This window comes from Gnatocerus cornutus, chromosome 5, assembly GCF_029298725.1.
Source record: "Gnatocerus cornutus isolate USDA-ARS CGAHR chromosome 5, icGnaCorn1.1, whole genome shotgun sequence".
Classification (NCBI taxonomy): Eukaryota; Metazoa; Arthropoda; class Insecta; order Coleoptera; family Tenebrionidae; genus Gnatocerus; species Gnatocerus cornutus.
Window position 1 is genome coordinate 9,762,364 of NC_142237.1, and position 24,272 is coordinate 9,786,635.

At 34.7% G+C, this 24,272-nt stretch overlaps 2 protein-coding genes and 1 pseudogene across 6 annotated transcripts; all 3 read left to right on the forward strand.

Moving 5' to 3' along the window:
- Positions 1–245: 245 nt before the first annotated feature.
- Positions 246–4,073, forward strand: LOC148174282 (extended synaptotagmin-2-like). The gene is made up of 13 exons (XM_088037911.1): positions 246–603; positions 664–1,026; positions 1,069–1,142; positions 1,189–1,255; positions 1,300–1,566; positions 1,610–1,848; positions 1,894–1,942; positions 1,986–2,075; positions 2,120–2,512; positions 2,560–2,774; positions 2,823–2,915; positions 3,675–3,768; positions 3,820–4,073. The coding sequence occupies exons 1-13, from the start codon at positions 529–531 to the stop codon at positions 4,057–4,059; spliced, it is 2,259 nt and encodes a 752-aa protein (XP_087894037.1). The 5' UTR covers positions 246–528; the 3' UTR covers positions 4,060–4,073.
- A 194-nt stretch (positions 4,074–4,267) lies between these two features.
- Positions 4,268–17,188, forward strand: LOC148174283 (extended synaptotagmin-2-like). Of its 4 annotated transcripts, none has more exons than XM_088037909.1 (17): positions 4,268–4,397; positions 13,843–13,964; positions 14,017–14,211; positions 14,548–14,589; positions 14,642–14,767; positions 14,818–14,894; positions 14,942–15,011; positions 15,061–15,477; positions 15,527–15,612; positions 15,666–15,801; positions 15,850–16,242; positions 16,293–16,371; positions 16,417–16,537; positions 16,590–16,682; positions 16,733–16,832; positions 16,879–17,013; positions 17,063–17,188. In XM_088037909.1, the coding sequence occupies exons 2-17, from the start codon at positions 13,845–13,847 to the stop codon at positions 17,132–17,134; spliced, it is 2,262 nt and encodes a 753-aa protein (XP_087894035.1). In that variant the 5' UTR covers positions 4,268–4,397; positions 13,843–13,844; the 3' UTR covers positions 17,135–17,188. The 4 variants fall into 4 exon arrangements, with proteins under 4 accessions (XP_087894035.1, XP_087894032.1, XP_087894033.1 ...); XM_088037906.1 differs by lacking the exon at positions 4,268–4,397 and adding an exon at positions 10,702–10,809; XM_088037907.1 differs by lacking the exon at positions 4,268–4,397 and adding an exon at positions 10,954–11,054.
- Positions 17,189–18,009: 821 nt separating this feature from the next.
- LOC148174284 (extended synaptotagmin-2-like) lies at positions 18,010–23,268 on the forward strand (annotated as a pseudogene). Its single transcript, XR_015770208.1, has 16 exons — positions 18,010–18,127; positions 19,783–19,849; positions 19,896–20,090; positions 20,141–20,182; positions 20,228–20,353; positions 20,415–20,491; positions 20,539–20,608; positions 20,653–21,069; positions 21,118–21,200; positions 21,247–21,382; positions 21,431–21,823; positions 21,871–22,040; positions 22,087–22,179; positions 22,229–22,328; positions 22,383–22,517; positions 22,571–23,268. The product of XR_015770208.1 is annotated as an extended synaptotagmin-2-like (transcript).
- The last annotated feature ends 1,004 nt before the right edge of the window (positions 23,269–24,272 follow it).

Sequence of the window (24,272 nt, forward strand, 5' to 3'; positions counted from 1 at the left end):
AAGTGGCCACGTAACATCTTGTAAAACAGGTGGGGATGCGTGGGCTAATGTCCTGAGATCTTTCGCAATCGTCCAACAATCCAACCCACCTGTATTAAAATTTCACAGTTCGCACGGATAATTTTATTTTCAACACGAACCTCCAGTAGTTATATTTATAAGTTAAATATTTACACGTCTTAAACGAGTGATGTGAAGCACATTTTATTTAAACTACTTCAGTATTCTAAAGGCGGAGCTAATCTAGAAATGTTTATGTTTTATGCATAGCGCGTTCTAACGAGATAATTCCAATTAATTTCAATGAAGCCTTAAATTCAAGCATTTGATGCCTCTAGTGGCGAAATGATCCATGTAAAGAACTTGGCGATTATCTCAGGGAAGTGGCTCGAGTAAATACAAGGAAAACATCTTATTTATTGATACTGCCGATAACGATAAACCGATTAATTCGTTCTAAATTTCCAAAACAATGGTTCTGGCGATTTAAAGTGCTTTTCAATGCCAGTTTCGTAACTCCTTTGAACAATGGGTGGTGATCACACAAGTGCAGCTTCCGACAACGCCGGGAACGTGGAATTCGTGGTCAAAGTAGTGAAGAAGGTAAAACAAGACGCGATTATTGTTGTTGAAAAGTTAAAACTCTTAAAACAAATTTTCCAGCTCTCTCTGCTTTTACTTATCTACTATTCGGGTTACTTTGGGCAACACTTTCTAGCTTTTACCATCTTCCTTGTTCTTATCATCGATTCTGTACGATTGGAATCGAAAAAAGAGCGACTGCAAGTCGCTAGAGAATTCGCGTTAGGTCACGAGAAGGAAATTATTTTAAGATCCTTACCCACTCTACCAGCATGGGTTGAATTCAGCGACATTGAAAAAGTCGAATGGCTCAATAAACTATTTCTATTACTTTGGGAGCAAGTGAACGGTTACGTTCAAGATTTACTGCCGAAGATTCTGGAACCGGCGATCCAAAATCATGTTTCAGACTTCAAATTTAACTCGATTATGTTAGGTAACGTGGTAAGTAAACGTGAAATAGTCAGTTCTAAATGAAAAGTTAAGCCTTTGAGGGTGAGCGGCATCAAAGTTTACGATCCACAGGATAAAAGGAAAATTGTGATGGATTTGGATATCGAGTACGTTATCACTTATCTTAAATTTTGTCTATTGATATCGTTATAGGTACGATGGAGACTGTTATGTTACCTTTCAAACTTTCAAATTCACCGGAGGAATTAAAGATATTCAGGTATTTTCCAAACGTGTCACAACGTGTTATAACAGGAATTTTAGCTTCATGGCCGCTTGAGGGTTGTTCTCACCCCACTCATCGCAAGAATACCACTTATTGGTGGCATTCAAGCATATTTCATGACCTCTCCAGAAATTGATTTCAATTTAATTAAAGTCACCCAAATTTTCGACATCCTCGGAGTTGTTAATCGCATCAAAAATACCACTAAGAATGTAATCAACTCTAAGCTACTGTATCCAAACGCGTACTCCATTAATCTGAGCAAAGGAGTTAACGTGTCTAAGCTTGCAGCTTTCCGTACCGAGGTTAGTTAATTTTTGTTGTCCCACTTTCATTTACCCGTTTCAGGGAATTCTACGGGTCCATGTCATCGAAGCAAAGAATCTAGTCAATAAAGACATAATAGGAAAATCGGATCCGTACGCGGTACTTCAAGTAGGTTCCATCAAAGTACAAACTCATGTTGTACATAATTGTTTGAACCCCAAATGGGACTTTTGGTGTGAGTTTGAAGTTGTTCCCAATTCCGTAATGAAAATTGAAGTCTGGGATGAAGACGATGGTCCAACTGATGATTTCTTAGGCCGGTAGGAACAAAGTACTCTTTGTCAAAATAAAAAGTTCGTTTTTAGTGGCCGCGTTGACATTTCTCAGGTTGTTAAAGTTGGACAAATGGACATGGTGAGTTGTACGGGTGTTAATTGTCCCCTAACAGTTTTTTTAGCCGATTCCCTTGCAAAATATTGAAAAGGGGATAATTTATCTTCGCCTCATTTGGTTGCCGTTGAGTTCGAATTATTCCGATTTGGACACGGTACGTCCGTTCCAACGTTTCCTCTCATTGGAGATTTTTTTTAGGCGCTCAAAGAAATAGAATTGTTGGGTTTACACCTCCACACTGCCATTTTAATGATTTATTTGGAGTCGTCTCTTAACCTTCCTGCGCCGTCCAAAAAGGAACCCAATCCGTTCGTAAAACTCGAAGTAGAGGACCAGATGAAAAAAACCGACGCTGAGCAAGAAACCACCGGTCCTATATGGGACAAAGCGTTCACTTTCCTTCTTCGTAACCCCAAAGACGCTGTTTTAACTATCCGTGTTTACGACGAAGGCACCACACATTCACTAGGAGAGCTTTCGTATGAAATTGATAAATTAAAAGATGCGCCGAAGATGGAGTTGCAGAGACAGACTTTCTTCTTCACTAAACCTTACTCGGAAGCATCAATCTGTTGTTCGATGAAGCTTCGGGTAATAATAAGAAGTAAACGAGGATTTAAGACTTTCCCTTTTTGTAGATACTAAAAAATGAGTACGTTGAAGAGAAAAAATGTGAAGATAATGAACCTCGAAAAATGCTAATCAAACAGTCTTCTTCAGTTTCGACGAACTCTAAAAATAAATTGACGAAACAAGGTTCTTCGGTTTCCTCAAAGTCAATAAAAAGCGACGTTAGCACTGTGACGTCCGAGAGCGAGAATACATTTTTAGACAATGAAACAAATACCTGCCTGTAGGTACAGTAAACAAAACGGATTTTTTTTCTAATGCTGCTTTACAGAGAACATGAGGTTCCGTCGGAGTTGGGGCAGATAAAGTTGTCTTTATCGTATTGTCAACAAAGACAACGAGCACTCGTCGAAATCCACGAAGTGTAAGTGCATTATTTATGGTATTAAATAGAAAAATCGCAAAGATAAAAATGATTTATTTTGTAATTAAAAAAAATGCCTAGGCTCATTTTTACGTCTTAAATTTCTTATGAAAACGTGTTCCTACGTTTCAGGACTCAAAAGAAATATTTTTTAGTCTCTATTAAAAATTGTAATCATATTTAAAAGACTCCACAAGAAATAAAAGGGCGTCAAACTAGCAAAATGGGCTAGACTCATTTTGCGCTAAACTCTTCAATTGATTTTTTTTATTGTAATTTGAAAATTAGTTATGCAACCAACTGTACAAAGAAAACGGAATTGTTTAGTATATTATTGGTTCCACAAACTCCCCCCAAAGAGCTAAAGACTAAACTTTTAAAGCGTCGCGACGCCAAAACTATCGGTGATAAAAACAATTTTTTGCATCAGATTCTAGAACATTGTCAACTATAAGCGTACGCAAATTTTCAAAATTTTACCTTTAAAATTAAAGACGATTTTTGGGGATGACTACAAGTGCTGCCGGACTTTGACCTGTTTCAAAATTCAGTCAACTTGAACCAGAAAATTGTGCAAATTCTCGTTAATTAGCCATTATTTTTAAACACTTTTGTTCTGGTACCGTGTCCTCATGAAACGGCGTTTTTTTAATCAAGCGCTTGTTTTTAATCGCGTGTAACCGCACCCACGCTCACGCAGTGCACCAATTTTAATATCGCTAATTTAATTAACATCGAAACGTAATGTTTTTGTTATAGAAACATCCTTGAAAAGTCTTCCCATAATTTCGACCCTTACGTCTCCCTTGTTCTTCAAATAGATAAACTGAGAAGCGTCAAGAAGAAAACGAAAGTATAAGATACTATTTAAAGGCAGAATCAAGGACTAATCAGTTTTTTCCAGACTCTGAAGAACACCAGAAATCCGAGTTTCAACCAACAGTTTGATTACTTAATTGCCAGACATGATCTTTCTTTCTCGGTCATAACAATAAGTGTGAAGAGTAACGGCCTCTTTGGTAAAAAGTTCCTAGGACAAACTGTGATCGACTTATCTCAATGTGATCGTCTAACTGAACCTTTCACGGATTGGTTTAATTTGAAGTTAAGAAAAGACACCCACATGTATCATTTGGATAAATAAAATTCTTTTGTTTATTTTGAGATGTTATGTAACCGCGCACACCTACTTTTTACATAAATGGGCTACATATCAAGGTTACAAAACAACCAGTCCATCCATGACCTTGTCTCATTATATCGATTTGAATATGAATTGTTAAAAAATAAAACTGTTCCAGACTTGAACACGGAACATTCATTATTGCGCCACAGGAAAACAGTTCCAAAGTGTTTCAGAGCACGACGTTAGTCGTGGAAGGACAAGTTCAGAGACCAAACGCGAATTCCACATGGAGTGCGTTAGCGACGAGTGATAGAAATTTCGTGTTTTTGGTTTAGTGTGACCTTTTTCCTATCCAAGTGAGTTTCATCGTCATTGAATAAATATCCTTGTTCGTGAACGCTTATCAACTCACATGGTCGTAACGTAACAAAACAAAACAAAACAAACGGTCATGTTACGACTTTCTTCGTTATATACGAGGCGCGTCTAATAAAATAAACTGTTTTATTTATAATGGAATGATGTTACGACTCAGCATTTACTTATTAAATAAATATCTGTTTGAACGCACACCTTATAAATCGCGTATTATTTAATTGTGTGATGGTTCTTTTTATCTCCTTTTTGGGCCGGTCGAATTTTGAAGAGGATTGACACAAACTTTTGATGGTATATATATATTCTTTAATTCTACAGACTAACTTCGTGATCGACTAACTACTAACTACTGACTACTGAATATCGAATATGGAATATGGAATGCTGAATACTGAATACTGAATACTGAATACTGAATACTGAATGCTGAATACTGAATACTGAATACTGAATACTGAATACTGAATGATGTTGGGGGTACAATTATATAGCTTCTGTTATCACTTAGACCCATGGACCTTCGTCATGCAAAGCATACATAATTAGCCATAATGATCAGTGATGGGTCCATGAATCATCGGTGGGATCATAACACTCCTCCCTCCTAAGTTTTTTGATATATGTGTGAATACAAATATATAAAAAGTAAAAAAACAATAAAGATAACATGGAGATATAAAAAAGGGAGAACTACTTAATAAATGCTTCTGAAATTTACATTATGAGTTTCGTTACTAGTTTGTTGAGGTATTTCAATCGAAAATTCACTTTGTGGAACAGTCTGCTGCACAGTTTGGGTATTCTGCAAACTTGACACTTCACTTTTGCGTTTTGAACACTTCGGCACCAATTTGTTTCTGTAGATGAAAGTGATCATGGCACCAAAGATTACGAAAATGAGCGACGAAAATATTATCACGGAGTGGTCGACGTAAGTTCCTAGGATAGGTTTGTTGATTTGGTCCTGTAGTACATCTGAAAACATCTGGAGTTGATGTTTGGCATCATGGAGTTGGTCTAAATCGACGGTTCGGAACATCACGGGTTTGGTTTCCATTCTGCTTAACTCCTTGATTTTCCCTGGGTATTTGACATTTCTCGTTATGTCGAAATTAGGGATGTAGTGATGAACGATGACGGTTTGGTTATAACTTGGTTTAAGGGATGAAGACATAGTGCGACCTACACAACCTGTGCTTAATCGAATTATTCCGACGTTTTCTATGGTTTTGTCCGTAGAGTCCTGTTTATCGAATTTGCAGTTGATGGTGAGGCTCGTTGGCTTCGAAACAATGTACAACCATTCGTTGGGTCCAATTTTGTGATAAACTTCGAATTGTGCTTTAATTACGTTGAGATGACAATTTGTTGGTACTTCATTCGAATGTTCTACTTTAGGTGTAACTTCACAACTTGGATTTGAGGTGGTGGCGTATGTCATAACATCAGAACATAGTGTTATCCTTTCTTCCAGTGGTTGGCAGTTGGAAAGATCTTTCAATCCAGCGAATTCGTCCTTTTCTATGCTGATAGTCAAGTAAGGATAGGAAGGCGTTATAAAGGAATATATGTTAGAGTTGTAATGTTGAATAGGTAGAGGGATGACTTTAAAAAGATTATAATTTTTATGATCAACTAATGGAATTTTGAGAGAAAAGATTAATAATTCGTTGTTATAAATTGCATTAAGTTTACACAGTGAATATAGTTTGTAGATATCACTATAGTCATTCAAAGTGACTGGAAAAATAAAATCTGTACTAATTTTTATAGTTGAAAGTTCTGACCATAGGTCTTGAGGATTGATTACCTTTGGATATATGATGTTTAGTTTAGCAAACATTATTGACGTTATGAGGGAATCGTACTCATTAGTAAGTTCTACTATGATTTCGTTTAAGAGATCGAAATGTTTTGTGATAGAGTCTAGTTGTTTTGTAAAACAATAACATCGTGAAGATTAATATTATCTGCATTTAATACATTTAGATCGTATTTTTCATTTAGAATTTCGTAATTTTTGTTGTCTGGATGTAGATCTTTGGCTATAAATAAGACATTAGGACTTACGTTAAAGATATTTTCTTTTATTGAGGAAAATTCAATTGTTTTGTCGTTTTTGTAGTGATATTCGAGAAATTTCGAATACTGTCTGTCGTCAGTGGTTATGGGTAAAACTGGATTTCGTGACAGTGCGTCAGCATTTGCGTTTAGACGACCAGGCTTGTACACAATTTCATAATCAAATTCACTGAGTTTTAATTTCCATCTTAAAAGTCTAGATGATTGATCTGAACAATTGAATAACCATTGGAGAGGACGGTGGTCTGTGATTATTCTGAATTTTTGACCATATAAGTACGGACGATATCGCTTGACAGCAAATAAAATAGCGAGAAGTTCTTTTTCAGTTGTTGAATAGTTGATTTCTGATTGATTCAATGTGCGTGAAGCATAAGAGATAGCTAAGTCTTTGCCTATTTCGCCTTGGGATAAAATAGCACCAATTGCAAAATTTGAACTATCGGTTGTTACGATGAAAGTTTTCTCGAAGTCTGGATACTGAAGTATGGGTTCTGTTGTTAGTATTTGTTTCAATTGATCGAATGATTTTTGTTGTTCTTCTTTCCATTCAAATGGATGATTTTTCTTTAAAAGGTTTGTGAGTGGTTTAGCAATTTTTGCGAAATTTTTAATAAATTTCCGATAATAACCTGCTAGGCCCAGAAATTGTTTAACATTTTGAACTTTGGTCGGAATGGGAAATTTAGTAACAGCTTGAATTTTCATAGGGTCAGGTTTCACACCTTCTGCAGATATAACATGTCCTAGATATGTTATTTCTTTTTTCATGAACTCGCATTTGTCGGGTTGAAGCTTTAAATTATTTTCGCGAAGTCTCTTGAATATAGCCTTTAGTTTTTGTTCGTGCTGTTCAATTGATGAAGCATAAATGACAATATCATCAAGGTACACAAAACACTGTGAGCCTTGTAATCCGGTTAAAACTGTATTCATCATTCTTTGGAATGTTGATGGAGCATTTTTCAAACCGAATGGCATACGAGTGAATTGATAATGTCCAGTGTGTGTCGAGAATGCTGTCTTATAAGCATCGTTTTCATCCATTTTGATCTGATGAAACCCATTAGCTAAATCAAGAGTTGAAAAATAACATGAATGACCTAATTGATCCAAAATTTCTTCGATGTTAGGAATTGGAAATGAATCACCGACTGTAACTGAATTTAATTTGCGATAATCCACAACAATGCGCCACTTTGGTTTACCAGAGCTATCTACCTTTTTGGGGACGATCCATAGTGGTGCGTTGAATGGTGAAGTTGAGGGTTCTATAATCTTTTGATCGAGCATTTTATCAATTTGGTTAGATAATTCTACTTGATGTACTTTTGGAAAGCGATAGATTTTTGAACTGATTGGTTCTGAATTTGTTGTAATGATTTTATGACGAATTGCATCTGTGTGCGTTAAATGATCTCCTGGTAGTTGAAAAATATCGTTATAGTTGTGACAGATTCTAATTACAGATTGTTTTTCTTCGTCGTTTAAGTGCTCAAGTCGAAGATTGGCATCAAGAGTTTCCAATCTTGTTTTAATGTATTGTTTTTGATTCGTGATATTTGACTCGGATGTGTTAAGAAAAATGTTACTTCGGTCCTCACTGAATTCTTCCAGAAGTAAATTTATATGATTTACTTTTACAAATTTGTCTGTAGTGTTAACTATTGTTGTTAAAGCTTTCTTGTCTTTGTTTACAAATAGGATAGCTTTTGCCAAAAAAACACCATCGTGAACTTTAATTTCCGGTGAGAGTCCAACATTTAAATTTCCTTCGTTAACTATATTGACTTCAATAACAGTTTCAGAACGCGGTTTTAAAATTGTTGGTACGGAAGAGTTGATCGAATAGGAACAATGCGGATACAGTTTTAGTGGGAATGGCAAAGATTTTAATTTTAATTCAGAATTACTCAAATCAATTACTGCTTCTTGTTCGGTTAGGAAATCGTTACCGATAATACCATCGTAAGGAATAGCGTTATCACCTTGGACAATTTGGAATTTGATCTTTAAATCGTGATTCTCGAAATGAGGTTCTAAGGAAACACTGCCTGCAGTTAAAATTGCATTATTAGAGTCAATACCAGTTATCATGGTGGTATCATTAGGATTATAATTTAATGATGTTGTCTTCAACTTATCGGTTTTTATCAGAGAGACATTTGCACCAGTGTCAACAAGAAATTTGAAATTGATTATTTGTTTTTGATTGTTGAAATGAGGAAGATTTACAAATGTAAGATTTGACTTGGATAAATCAATATGATAAGAGGATTGTTTATTTAAAAATTCTTTGTCGATATTCTGCATATGAATTTGATTTGATTTTTTGAAATTATGATTTCTTGAATGCGTATCGCTTTTTAGTAACGCGACACTGATTGTGGACATTTTGGCGTTTAAATTTACCGAATTTGATGAAGATGATGTGGAAGGTAAATTGTGTGAACTTGATTGATTTTTGTTATTATTATATTGTCGTTTTCGACATTCTGAAATCATATGTCCTTTATGTTTGCAATAGTTGCAGAATTTTGAGTTTTGATTTGTATTTTGATTTTGGCGATTAGAGTTAGTCGTACTATGGGAATTAGAGTTAGAATTAGAGTTAGTTTGTCTTTGTGAGTTTGAATAATGGAACTTAGATTGATCACGAGAAGAGTTTCGACATTCTTGAGTTTTATGACCTTTTTTCTTACAGTAGGAACAAAATAATGTAGAAGTGTTACCGTTGCAATGTGGATTTCGGGCTAAGAGATATTTTTCTTCTGATAATGCTTCGCGTAACGCATCATTTAGTGTTTGCGGTTTTGATCTACGTAAACAATTCGAAATAGCATCATTTGAATGTAAAATAAATCGTTGAAGTGCAATTTCCATTATCATAGCTGTTCTACCTGGATTTTGGATTGCATCCTGTAAAGCTGATGTGTTTAGGGCGATAGTTTGTAGATTTTCAATACGATTAAAATAATTTTGGACTGACTCATTTTTATTTTGTTTAATTGAATTTAGTTCTTCTAAAATTTGAGATAAATCGCGACGATCACCGAATAATTGAAGTAAATAGAGATTTAATTCTTGCAAGTCTTTGAATCGTCTGTTTCTTGTTTGAGCACGAGCTGAACCTTTTAGTTTCGATTCAATGTAAGGAAGTAGTAATTGCTTCTGTTGATCATTGCATAATGACCATGCTTGTGTACAATCTTGAACAAAATCATAGAGTTTTTCTCGATTTCCATCAAAGTCGTCAGAAATGATTGCTCTTATATCAGATAGATTGAAGGTTTGGACAGAACTTTCATTTTGATTTTGATTTTGATTTTGATTTTGATTTTGGTTTTGATTTTGATTTTGATTTTGGTTTTGGTTTTGATTTTGGTTTTGGTTTTGGTTGGATCGTGTATCGACCATCGTATAGATAAGTTAGAAATTCGTGGTCAAAAGAATAATTCCACTTACCGTGAAGATGACTCGGATCTAGAAGTTTGTTTCTTCCTTTTCTTTTTCGATCAGTAGACTTGAAATCAGGTTGCGGATTTTCAACAAAGTTGACCGTATCTTCCCTTTTTCACAAGTTTTTCTGCTCCCGGTTGGAAATCCTTAACGACTGCGCCAGTTTGTGATGGTTCTTTTTATCTCCTTTTTGGGCCGGTCGAATTTTGAAGAGGATTGACACAAACTTTTGATGGTATATATATATTCTTTAATTCTACAGACTAACTTCGTGATCGACTAACTACTAACTACTGACTACTGAATATCGAATATGGAATATGGAATGCTGAATACTGAATACTGAATACTGAATACTGAATACTGAATGCTGAATACTGAATACTGAATACTGAATACTGAATACTGAATGATGTTGGGGGTACAATTATATAGCTTCTGTTATCACTTAGACCCATGGACCTTCGTCATGCAAAGCATACATAATTAGCCATAATGATCAGTGATGGGTCCATGAATCATCGGTGGGATCATAACAATTGAACGATGTATTGTCTTCCTACACCTGTTTTTTGGTTTATGTATTATGGGAAATAAATAAATTAATGCGGTCTATCGACTACGAAAATTTATTCGTGTTCGCTTGATAGCTTACGGTTCATGCAATGACGCTATTATCAGTAAAACTAAAGATATCCGACCAATAAACGGTATATAATACCATGATGGCTAAACCCTAAACAGTCTTTATCACGGTTCTTTAATTATTAGGTGTTGGGCGTTTGTTATGTTACCTATTTGAATGAAAGATGCGCGTTCGGCGCCACCGATTTTCACCCAGATTTTCAAGTAGGTGTTTTGAAAATTAAGATTTGAAATTTTTTTGACTAACAATTTATAATTACAAAGTACCGGTATAGATCAATAATACAATATTCTAAAGATGAGCTCGACAACTAGTTGTCACTACGCAAACACTGATAGACAGAATCTTGGAATATCGAAAGTAAACTTACACTCAGATTAGTGTTATGTTGATAACAAAATAATAACAAGATGTGGGCAATTTTGTGTAAATATTGGCGATATGTATGGTGAGTATATGCGGAAAGTAGTCAGGATTAGTTAGTTAAATTTGTTAGAAAAAAATGACATGACTGCACTGAAGTTAAATTTAACTATAGGCGGGCAAATGTCGGATAATAATAGTTTTCTTTTGGTCTAAATCTCAGATATTTTTGCTCAGATCAGAAACAGGTTAATTTTCAAGTGTCGCAAATGGCAAATTTAAATTTTTTTGTTGTCATTTCTACAATTTTGAAAATTAAAAACTGACATTTTGTAAAATATGTACGCATCCCCTTAAACTGATTTAAAAGCCTTTCTTTGGCAGTTTGAGCTTAATTGATTTGTTAGAAGAAAACTCGTGACAGTGTTAAAACTCAGTGGCATCATGTAAGTGTTGTCTGTATACCTAATGCATAAAAATAAAGGTGATGAATAATGATGGCTTTTTTAAGTTCTCATCATCACCGGCTAGAAATGACAGTGATTGATTGACACTGTTATTATCTACCTACTACATTTCTTTCCTTTGTCGTTTTGCATTGTAGATTTCTCTAATCTGGAAATTGTCGGAAATGGCTTTAAATTGGTTTGATGGTCACGTTGTAGGCGCCACACCGATAATGGTCTAGAGAAGGCACCCCCCTGTATCGATTTTTCCTTGTAAACAACATGATTAAACGCTTTGGTGTACAAATATAAACTCGTACAGCTGACGAAATTCTCATAATCTCTACAGGGACGTAGCATTATTGATATCTGATAATATTAATGCATTCATCGCTTTTCAATTTTCGTAATTTTTAAAAGGACCGTTTTATACGGATTAAAAATATACGTTTTTGATAAGTTAGCCAAACACTAAAAATGAACACACCTGAATTTATTTAGACTTATTGTAACTAAATGTAAATTTTTTGACAAATCGAATATCACCAATAATGAAAAATGAGGGGTGTAATGTAGCCATATTATATCACTTGTTGTATAAGGGGTATATTATACAACGCTTTTTTCATTACAGTAAATAATATAGCTTATTACACAACTAAAATAGGTGATTTAACTTAATTCACTTGTTTTGGTTGTACTGTTTTTTAATAGTACCTTCAGTTGAGTTTTTGACCGTGACATTCTTGGATAATGGAACGTTCCCAAAGCTACTTGCATGACTGAGAATTTCATTGTTGTATGTTTGGCGCAGTTTGAATACAACCAAAAAAATCTAATTAAGAATCCAGGTAATTTGGCCATCACTTAAAACCGCCGTACATAATTCTTATTTGAATTGGTCTGAATTTTCTCCTAGATATTTTTGATTAATACACAACATATTATTGGAAAATAATTTTCAAATTAACAGTTATAGCCTTACAGTTAAGTAACAGTAAAATTACACAGATATCGCAATCTTGATAGTAATAATGTAAACGTGATCTTGGATATTTACATAATTGATTTTTATAAAATAAATCTTAGTGATAAAAAAATTCATTCATGATTTTGTGTTTACGAATAATTACATGATGATGATACGCTTTTGCATATTGAAAAAAACAAATACCGTGCAATAATAACAGTGAATTTTTTTTTTGGGTTTGCAATAGAAACTGTCAATTGTGTCAATGGTTTGATTCTCGCAGGATGCAGCAGGGCTCGAGCATCAAACTGATTCCAAAGCCGCCTTTTTGATATGTTGACTAACGCAAAATTCCCTAAATTTTGAAATTTATATTTTATGGGGCAAAGTAGAAAAAATAGCGTATGATAGCTTCTTTATAAAACATTTGTTCGCACTTACTCTTTTATACATGGTACAAAATGCCGATTTTAAACTCGTATCATAATATACTATTTTTTCTCATCAAATGCGGTCAGCGAGCCAGAAAAAGTAAGTTTAAAAAAGTGCGATTTCAAGAAAAATAAATTTAAAAAGATATTCGCAGTGACGAGTATCACGAGTTAAATGTTTGGTAGCAATTTCAATAACACCCTGTATTCATCCTATAAAGTCCTTATAGAGACTAACGTTTGAGCTGTGCAAAGCCTGCAGTTCGTGGGGCTGAAACGCTTGAAGTGGCTTCTGGTCTTTTCCAACCACAACCAACCAGTTTTATAGATTATTTCACCTCACGCAACATTCACCACGACCATCTGTAGTGCTGGTGGTTGAGGCTTTGTTGTGGGTCAGGTGGAAGATGAGGCGTAAACGGGTATTCCTTATGTCAAATTTATATTGTTAAAATTCTCTCCATTAAAGTATTTTTGGGAATAACAACCTTCGAAAAAGTTCAAACTTAATAAACATTTTAAAACCGTAAACATCTCATGTAGGTAAGTCGTTAAATATGTATTTGGTGATAGATAATTCATTAAATATTTAAATAATGATGCACTTTTTCTAATTTGCTGTTTTAACATAGGTATTTTTGTTTTGTTTTAAATGCGTTAATAGGATGCGTTAATAGCTTCATTACCATTTTTTTTAATTGTATTTAACAAAAATATACTCTTTTGTCATTCTTTGATAATTAATAAAAGGAATCTCTTTTCCTCACTAGTGATTAGTGATTAGATTTTTGTCATTCTAGTCCACACGTGATTAAAATTCAGTTTACCTCACAGATGAGTAATTATTATTTGTTTATTACATCAAAAAACAGATGTAATTGAAAATATCAACATATCCCAAAATCTGTTAAATATCTACAAATTAGATTTATCTTCACTCCGACCGACACCTACATTTCCTAGACAATTAACCCACTGAACTTGAACTGCACAATTGTCGCAATGATGTAACTCAATAAATTACAGAGATGACGGACAATGAAGCCTCTAAAATCTCACCCGCCGACGTAGAGGTGCAAGAATCAGAAGTGCGCACACAGAAAAAAGCCATGAATAAGAGATACATTCTGATAAGAATCATTTACAAGGTAAGTCAATACCGTTTTCTGTTCAAGAATAATTAAATGCACCGTTCAATAGGCTGCCTTGATCTTCCTAGGATATGCAATTTCCTACATGCAATGGTCGTTTGTCTTACTTTTCGTAGCTGCGGCTAGTTTAATTTGGCTCGAACATCACGATCGAAGTAGATCAGAGAAGATTAAAATGAAAGCAACAGCATGTTCTTTTAGTAAACATGATGTTATTAAAAGAATTGATGAGATTCCATCGTGGGTAAGTAAATGTAGTTATTTAACAAGTACATATAGGAAAAATCATGCATTGGCGGAGTTCATTAATTAACGATTTTAATGTAGACACCCAAACGTCTGTTCATGTTTGGCCACGCTGTTGGAAACAATAAAAATAACAATTAAAAATAATAATAACGTCGTTGTTGTTTATTACCGAGAAATAACGATAGATAGTCGTAAAATTTGGTTTAATTAGCTGCACTCTTTGTGTATAATAAAACTATTATAGATTGTTCGAGGTTTTTTTATTGAATGTCTCTTAACGTATTTTATCTACAAATATATTTATTTGGTATATTTTAAAATCTTTTTTTAGGTAAAATTTCCAGACAGAGAGCGCGCCGAGTGGCTCAACCAGGTAAGTTTCCATAACACCTCAAGGGTGAAGTGATTTACATTTTCGTTTCCAGATAATTACACAGTTGTGGCCCACAGTTAACAATTACGTGGTGAAGCTCTTCCGGACCTCAATTCAATCAAAGATCCGGAAAAAATATGATTCCTTCCAATTCGAAAGTATTGATTTTGGAAAAACGGTAATATCTGAAGGAACAATCAGTAAACATCTAAAATTATCAATTTGTAGCCTCCTAAAATTGATGGTGTTAAAGTTTACAACACCGTCTCGACAAAGGATTCCATAGTTGTTGACTTCGATGTTTTGTAAGCAGAGATTCATAACACTGATTTATTATATCAAAAGTTTTTAGTTACGACGGTGACTGTGACATAAACTTCTCGATATCTGGAGCCGAAATCGGCGGAATCCGCGACTTCCAAGTAAAGTAAATCTCCACCAAACTCTCCTCAGTTATCATCTTCTTTACAGTTGAGCGTGGAAGTACGCGTCGTGCTTAAACCTCTTCTACTAAAAATGCCGTTAATTGGAGGCATTCAAATCTATTTTCTCAACACCCCTGACATAAGTTTCACTCTTGATGGCATCTCCAGCATCCCAGGCCTCAGCTCCTTTCTGCGTACGAAAATAGAAGAGAAGATCGCGAAAAAAATTGTTTTTCCGAACAAAATTACTAAGAGATTCTCGAAATCGGTGGCGTCTTCAGAGTTGAAAGCGCTGGAGCCGGCGGGAGTTCTCCGAGTTCACGTGTTTGAAGCGAAGGATTTAATGCCGAAGGATATCAGCGGGAAATCTGATCCTTATGTTATTCTCTACTTGGGGGCTCAGGAGCGGAGAACCAACACCATTAATCAAAATTTAAATCCCAAGTGGGACCACTGGTGCGAGGTAGAAAATCGTTCAAATTTTAACACTTTTTTAAGATGTGGAGTTTCAGTTTGTAATTCTAGACCCCCAGTCACAGCATCTAGGGTTCAAACTCTTTGACAAGGACAATGTGAATGAGGATGACTTCTTAGGAAGGTACTTCAACTGTGATTAGTATTTTATTTAGTGTACTAAATATTGTATTTAAGTGGCGAAATTGATATAAGTACAGTTATTCAGGGTGAGAGAGATCAATGGGTTAAATTAGTCAACGCGAAACACGGCTCTATCCACTTGCGCTTCACTTGGTTGTCTTTATCCTCCGACATTAACAATTTAGACGCGGTAAGTTTGCTCGCACATTTCTGACTTTATAACAACTTTAATTTGAAGATACGCGAAGAAACGCAGAGATTGAAGGTTGATAATATTAGTAGAGCGATTCTAATCGTTTATGTTGACATGGCGAAGAAACTCCCATCAGCGAAGCACCTCATCAAACCGCACCCTTTCTTTTACATGGCAGTTGCAGAACAGAAAGAAAAAAGCAAAATAAAGAAACATACAAACGACCCTGCTTGGGAACAAGGCTTTGTTTTCCTAGTTCCCAAACCACTTGAAGACTGCGTTCAGATGACCATCATGGACAAACCTACAGGGCATGTTTTAACGCAGTTTTCGTACAAAATTTCAGAGCTGATCAAAGAACCGAATCTTGAAATTAGCAAAGTTGAATTTCCCATGATTAATCAAGAGAGCAAAATTGTGCTGTCCATGCAATTAAGGGTGAGATTTCACTGTGATGTCTTGACTGTCTTTTACAAAAGTTTGAGTAGATTTTGACGAATCAACTGTACGAAGACGAGGAAGAAAGTGACACGGATTCAGACGATCCTCAACCAAGTTCCTTAGATAGTAAGTCTAGTTGGTTAAATTACGTTTATTTATCGATTTTCACAGGTAACAGTGTCAGATCGCGAAGTTCCTTTAGAAAATCGCAGAACGAAGAAGAAGTGATCGTTAGTTCGGTGGCTTCTCCTGTGTCCGCTCCACCACCTGTTGGGCGGTCCCTCAGTTCTAAGTAATACTCCTAGTAATGAAACGAAATAGTTCTGACTAACAATTACTTGCAGTTCGAACGGGGAGCATCGCTTAGGTCGTCTGGAACTTAGCTTCGAGTATAATGAGCCTCGACAGAAATTATTAGTGACGGTGCATCAAGTTTCGTGAGTTGTTTTCAGGTTTCAAAATGTTTTATTTGGAGCTTATTGTCTAGGAATTTGCCTCTAAAGGATCCCAGCGATATTCCCGATCCTTACGTCCGGATTAAGATGTTGTCTCCCGGACATTCCCCTGGAGCTGCTCGCAGGACCAAGGTACAAAAAAACGAAACAAAGAGGAGAAAACTAACACTATTTTTAGATAATTTTGGATTCCTGTAATCCAGTATTTGAAGAGACTTTTGAATATTCTTTTTCGATGTCCGATGCCTATGAGCAGACTGTGTTAGCGACAGTAAAAACAAAGAAGTTTTTCCACAACAACACAATAGGACAGGTGAGCGTTACACTAAACTCAATTTTCCTGCAATTTGTTTTTTTTTTAGGTTGAAATCAATTTAAAATATGTAGATTTAAGTGAGCCTTATCGATGTTGGTTCGATTTGTGTCCAAAGTGATGTAATTTTCAGATTATTTTTGTATTTTTTTTAATACATGGTTTTTGCTTGCTATGTTTCTTTTTGATGCCGAGCCAATCTGATTAAACTTGGAAACCTGTTGATTTAAAATTGACGACCTGTAATTATTTCACGTATCAAGTTATGTTTGGAAGAAATTAATTAAAAGTCTAGCAACAAAGTAGCTTTGTCAATAAAGTTGGCAGTTTTAAGCGCCAGTCAGTCGGGCGTTAGCTGCAACGACTGTATTGATTTTTGCTTTCGAACAGTAAATACGAGTTTTTGGTAAAGCGTGGTTATAAAATTAAACAGAGATCAACAAGTGAAGGAAAATACATTAAAAGTCTGTAGTTGTAAACAAATTATTGTAAAATTTAGTGGTTGTAAAAGTCAAGGAATAGTGGGATACTTCGGAGGAATAAAATTTCGAGAGGTAAGTTTGTGTGCCAAGTCAATTTCAAAGATTTATTGTTTGTTATGTACCTTTCTTTATCTCAAACTGTATTCGAAGAAATGAGAGTTATTTGTCTACTTGTGATTTTATTGTTAGTATCCGAATTCTAAAAGCTCTGATTAATGTGAACCCAGTGAAACTGATTTACCGCAGCGATTTGATTACTATCTAAGAATTATTTCAATTGGCAGCTATTCCTAATTAATAGTTTGTTTGCGTTTTCGTATGCTACAAAAAATTGTTTGATGAACCGTTTTCAAAAAAATATACATTATGTGGTAAGAATGAAGATATTAATATAAAATTATTTTTTATATTGCTGTGAAGGTTATACCTTTGTCACTAACCGCTTGGTTGTGCCATCAATCGGTTTCTAGGTAACCGTAATTGCATTAACTATTCATTACCTTGCTTTGGTCAAGCGAATAAAATGGTGCCATGAGTTAGTTCTTATCAGGTGGTGAATATAAAAAAAATAAGTGTACGAATTTTAATATGTAGTTCCATTACCAATTGGCACGCAAGTTAAATAAAAGGAGGTAATATAAATCATCAACTACCTTGTAAGTCGGGAAATTTATGCCAGATTTTGTTCTGTGTGTTAAATATAACAGTCCTTGTCTCTAGAAATAAGTGTCCGATTTGAGATTGGCAGCGTCACAATTAATTACTGCAAGACAACTTTGGCAGGATATGGTGGATTCGCATGACTATATGTAATACATATAATTATTATTACAGACAGGAAATGCAAAAGGACAAAAACATAAAGCAAAGACAGAATATCGAGCGTGTTTAACACGAAAAATTTAGCTGGGTGAAAGGTCCTTATTTTTTAGACAAAAAACCTCATTATAAACTTACATTTAATTAAAAATATCAGATCAGATAAATTGGGTTGTAGGCAAAATGACGTCCATCGTTTTCCTCGGCTCATTCTACGTTAGAAAAAGTTTTCAAAAGCCCAAAATTCGATTGCAAATTTTTTGCGAAAAAAAATTCCACGACTAAAACTATTTTTTGGAATATTATACATCATTTTACGCAGAATTTTCCGCAGATTCCAAATCTGGGATTGAAATTCAGATCCGACAACAAATAACTGAGTTATGGGCGATCAAAGTTTCGAATAGTTGATTTTCATTTTTCCTAATTTTTAAAGCTAAATATCTCAGAAACCATTACAGATATTGAGAAAAGGTTTGCGCTATCGCTTTTCTCGGCTCATTCTACGTTAGAAAAAGTTCTTAAAAGCCCAAAATTCGATAGTCGATTTTTCGCGAAAAAAAATTCCGACTCAATCGATGAAAATTTTTCAATTTTTTGGTTTTTGACCAAAACTTGTAAACTATTTGTCCGATCGATCTCAAATTTTGCCAGTTTTTCTCGCAATTTTTTAGATAAAAATTCATGGCTGAATCTATGTCAAATTTCTGCGGTTGATATCTTGCTTATTTTTGGAGCAAATTTGCGTTATTGGGGTTCATTTCAGGCAGAATACGACTCATATTTCGCACAAAAACATGTAACAAGTTACATTGCATAGTTTTGTTGGTTTTATACTTTCACCGACCGACCGACCGACAGTTCTATAAAAAATTCCCCGACATGAAATGTCTTCTCGCATTTTTCTCTTCCGCATACGCATGCCAGGCGCAATTTGATCCACTTTCCATATTGCACTAGACAATTAAGCGTTAAATTATTATTGTACTTGCTTATAAATTGCAATAGAAAATGTCTATCTACGGACAAAACAGTATTGAGCGGAGCGCTTACATTTGACATTTATCGCAAGAGTTTCTGCCAGAAATCTGTTTTTATTGCTGTTCTCAATCACATTATTAGCTCTGTTAATTTATGGCTATTTATTAATTTAAATTCGGGATGAATCAGCAAAACCACATTTCTTAAAACATATTTGACGGAATAGTTCAACAATGAAAAACTTTGAATTTTTTTCAAAAAAATCCATTGGTACAATTTGACAACATTGCGAACATATGGCAGCCAGAGACTTCAAACAATGTTATATAATTTTCTGCATAATTTATTAACATGTGCGCACCGAGAAAATTATTACATTATTAAAGCAGTCATCATTTTTTTATTGCAACTTTGTCTCCATTTCTTTAATTCTTGTAATTGAATATTTCTTTTAATTGACAATAAATTTTTCTCATTTACGTTCCAGACTTTGTTCTCAAGAATTTCCGGTAAGGTTCTGAACTACAATGAGTAAAACCGCAATTTTTTCTAAGGTGAGCCGTTTTCACTTTTGATGTCTTTTAACATTTTACTCTGCAGATCTTTTTACTTCTTCTGGGCTATGCCATTTGCTGCATGCAATGGTCTTTAATATTACTTCTGATAATGACGGGTACCCTCATATGGCTGGAAAAACATAACCACCGAAGAACCAACAAGATAACATTAAAATCCAATGCTTGTTCATACACCAAAGAAGATTTACTCCAGAGAATTGATGAGCTCCCTGCTTGGGTGAGTTAAAACTTCATAAATTAAAGTTTTACTTAAAAAAATACTTTCAGGTCAAATTTCCGGACAGAGAACGAGCCGAATGGCTGAATAAGGTAAATTTCGCAACAATAAAATTCCGTACAAAATTCTTCTTTTAGATAATAGCGAAGTTATGACCCATACTTAACAGCTTTGCTGTGAAATTCTTTCGGAGTTATATCGAGACAAAAATACGAGAGAAATATGATTCGTTTCAGTTCGAAAACATCGATTTTGGGATCAGAGTAAGACACTTCTTACTTGCTTAAATTCCCGTCTTCTCACAGTAACAATAACAACTTGTAGCCGCCGAAAATTGATGGAATTAAAGTTTACGAACACACCGCTTCTGACGATTCAATCATCATTGACTTTGATTTGATGTAACTACAGTTGAGTTGTGGTATTCATAAAGAACATCTTTTTGTAGATATGACGGCGACTGTGACATTAAGTTTTCAGTTTCTGGCAGAGAAGTTGGCGGAATTCGTGATTTCCAGGTAAATTGTTTTATCAAAACGAGCCGTTATTATTTCTTTTTCAGATGAGCGTGGTGGTACGAGTCGTGTTAAAACCACTCATTCCAAAACTGCCACTAATTGGTGGTATTCAAGTCTACTTTCTTAATTTACCAGATATTGATTACACTCTTGACGGCTTGTGGAATATCCCAGGTCTCGCCGCTTATCTCAAGTCAAAAATTGTGGAAGCAATCACGAAAAAATTAGTTTTTCCCAATAAAATTAAAAAACGGTTTTCGAAATCCATCGCACTTTCTGAATTGGCAGCTTTAGAGCCAGCCGGAGTGCTACGAATTCACGTGTTTGAAGCCAAAGATTTGTTAGCTACAGACATCAGAGGTAGATCTGATCCTTACGTTATTCTTTACGTGGGGGCGCAAGAACGAAGAACTAACATCATCAATCAAACATTGAACCCGAAATGGGACTATTGGTGTGAGGTTCGTACCCAAAGGTTCAAAACAAAACAAATATTTCTATGTTTTCAGTTTATTATAATTGATCCATTGTCGCAACACCTAACGTTTAAGCTCTTCGATAAGAATATGATTGAAGATGACTTCTTGGGAAGGTAACTCGTTCGTTTTCTTTATCCTTTGGTTAATCGTTCTTTCTAGTGGTAAAATTGAAGTGAGTTCTGTTCTTAAAGGGTACAGAGACCAGTGGGTGAAGTTAGACAACGTGAAACATGGATCCATTCATTTGCGATTCACCTGGTTATCATTATCTTCAAGTGTCAAAGACTTGGATGCGGTAAGTCTTCTATCTCCAATTCTTCAGTGTTACTTCACAATCCTGTAGATACGAGAAGAAACACAGATCCTCAAAGTTGAGAACATCAGCAGAGCGATTTTAATCGCTTACGTGGACATGGCTACAAATCTTCCCGAAGCTAAACATCCAATAAAACCGCATCCTTTCTTCTATTTAACAGTTGGAGAGCACAGAGAAAAGAGTAAATCAAGGAAACACACCGTGGATCCTGCTTGGGAACAAGGTTTCGTCTTTTTGGTACAAAAACCTCTTCACGACTATCTTCAAATGACGGTCATGGATAAAAGTACAGACGCTCTTTTAACTCAGTTTTCGTACAAAATTTCTGATTTAATGAATGAACCCAATATGGAGATTCATCACAAGGAGTTTGCCATGGCTAATGAAGGAAGTAAAGTTGTTCTGTCCATGGAACTCAGGGTAATATTATTTCGTGAACGAATGTAAAATCGACGCGTTTCTTTTAGATTTTAATAAATGAGTTGTATGAAAAAGAAGACGACAAAAGTGACTCTGATTCTGACGAGTATTGGTCTAGGCATAACAGCGTGAGATCGCGAACTTCGACTAAGGCGGAGGTTGTGGAAGAACCTCATTCTAGATCTAGCATTTCTCATGAGTTTGTCAACCCAATCAGGTATTAACTTTTATAAAAATTTCACGCACCTGAAGAACTGTTGTAGATCAACGGGGTTACACAATTTGGGGCGGTTAGAACTAACTCTAAGTTACCATGAACCTCGTCAAAAACTTTTGATAACTGTCCATCAAGCATCGTAAGTAACTTTAACTGTTTCCTAAAGTTTTTTAATATCTGTGTTTCAGTAACTTACCTTTCGAGGATCCCAATGATATTCCCGACCCTTTCGTTCGTATTAAAACGTTGTCGCAGGGTCAAATCACTGGCTCCTCCCAACGCACTAAAGTAAGCTCCACCCAACTAATTAAGCACCGCCTATATCCGATTCTAATGTTTTAGATTATTGTGGATTCCTGTAATCCTGTTTTTGAGGAAACGTTTGAATATTTGTTCTCTTTGTCTGACGTTTGTGAGCAGACGCTTTCAGTGGCGGTAAAGACGAAACAGTTTTTGCACAATAACACGATGGGACAGGTAAATAAATTGAAAATAAAAAATATGAGATTATTTATTCGTTGTATTTTTAGGTGGAAATCCCTTTGAAATACATTGACTTCACTGAGCCTCATCGAGCTTGGTACGATTTGTGTCCTAAGGCCTAAATTACCTCGGCAATAGTCAACCGCAGCACTTCTTTCAATTTGCACTTGTGATATTATAGATCTATATGTATACTTAACTGGTCCATATTTTTAAAATTATAGCTCAATTATTAGTGTCTTCTCCGACTAAAATTGATATACGAACTAAGATACATTCCTCAAATATTTTTGAGCAATTTTTCATCTTTTCTAGGATCAGATTTATTATCTATTAATAGAAAAATTGTAGGTGTCTACAAATTAGTTAGAATCATTCATTTTTTTCAATAACAGGTGTGCTGGATGATTATAGGGTAACGCCAAGGTTCCTCTGGAAATAAAAAATTGTTTCTTGACTGAGCCTAATTAATTGCTATTTTCACTAACTTATTTTGAATAAAATTTATCTTGTATTCATAAATTAAGATAAAAATATACAAAAAAAAACATTTGTGTGGATACACAACTATTTGCATGTCGTATTTGTTATTAATACTGCAGACACCAAGGTTGCATTAAAGTATTAAAAAATATTCACTAAGTTTTGAATACGGAAATGTTATAACATATTTAACTGTTTATTTTTATTTACATATGCAACAGTGTTGAATGGATTGTAGTAATAATAAATTTCAAGAATAAAATATGTTGTTTTTGTTACATTATTTTATTTTAACTTGAAGAAATTGGTCGGAAATCAAAAAGGAATAAATTAAACAACAAAAAAGACGAAGGTCATCCATCCATTTTCGCATGCTTGTCACCAGCGAATGTAGAAATACCTTTATTATAAACCTTTTCAATAAAAAAAAGATTAATTAGTCTGTGAATTGCAATAATTATTTGAAAATTAACTGGAGAATGAGCGCACCTACATTTTGGGAGCTGATAAAAATGGTGGAGGCGCCGGTTCGAATTTAAAATGTGCGGCTCGGCGTGGGCTTGCATCAGTTATTTCTTCACAATCACGTATTAAAAAAGGATTATTAAACTATTATACAGGGTGTTGCAAATATTTGAGGTGATAAAATAGGAGGACTCAGCTGTAATTTTGTTAGTATAAAGAATATAGAAAACTTTTGGTACTCACCCACATTTTACAATAATCCAGTTTAGTTCTTGCAGAGAGGGAATTTTTTGTTCTTGTGATTGTTTTCACTTTGATTTTTTCACTATGCACACTTCACAAAAAAATTCATTTGTAATTCAGGAATTTGAACAAAAGTTTAAAAAGTTTTGGCCGATGTGGACACTACCGAGGAGTTCGAAAGACTAATCGAATATTAACACCTTAATATTCACCTTTGTCATAACGCAGTTCTTTTGACATTTTTTGATCTGCTCTTGAAAATAAACTCAATAATAAACAATAAAGATCATCTGAAATTCAAATACTTACATAATATGTCGTAATTAAAAATCAAACAAATTTTAGTAAATATTGGTTTCACTTTTTAGTTTCGATAAAGTTAAATATGAACAAATATAATTTCTGTTTAAAAAATTGTCGCCATCGATCACATCAATTTAATAGATAGTAGGTCAAACGTTTAGGTAGAGTAACGAAAAACGAGACTCTTGTTGGTTCATTTACATACATGATAAGTCAACTTTAAACGGACGTTATATAAGATTTTTTTGAAGGTTG

Coding starts and splice junctions, on each gene's coding strand:
- LOC148174283 (XM_088037906.1), top strand. CDS start 10,770: ATGCGCGTTCGGCGCCACCGATTTTCACCCAGATTTTCAA. Junction 14,895..14,941: donor GTTGTTGACTTCGATGTTTT/GTAAGCAGAGAT, acceptor AAAAGTTTTTAG/TTACGACGGTGACTGTGACA. Junction 17,014..17,062: donor ACAACAACACAATAGGACAG/GTGAGCGTTACA, acceptor TTTTTTTTTTAG/GTTGAAATCAATTTAAAATA.
- LOC148174282 (XM_088037911.1), top strand. CDS start 529: ATGGGTGGTGATCACACAAGTGCAGCTTCCGACAACGCCGGGAACGTG. Junction 1,143..1,188: donor GTGATGGATTTGGATATCGA/GTACGTTATCAC, acceptor ATATCGTTATAG/GTACGATGGAGACTGTTATG. Junction 1,567..1,609: donor TTGCAGCTTTCCGTACCGAG/GTTAGTTAATTT, acceptor TACCCGTTTCAG/GGAATTCTACGGGTCCATGT.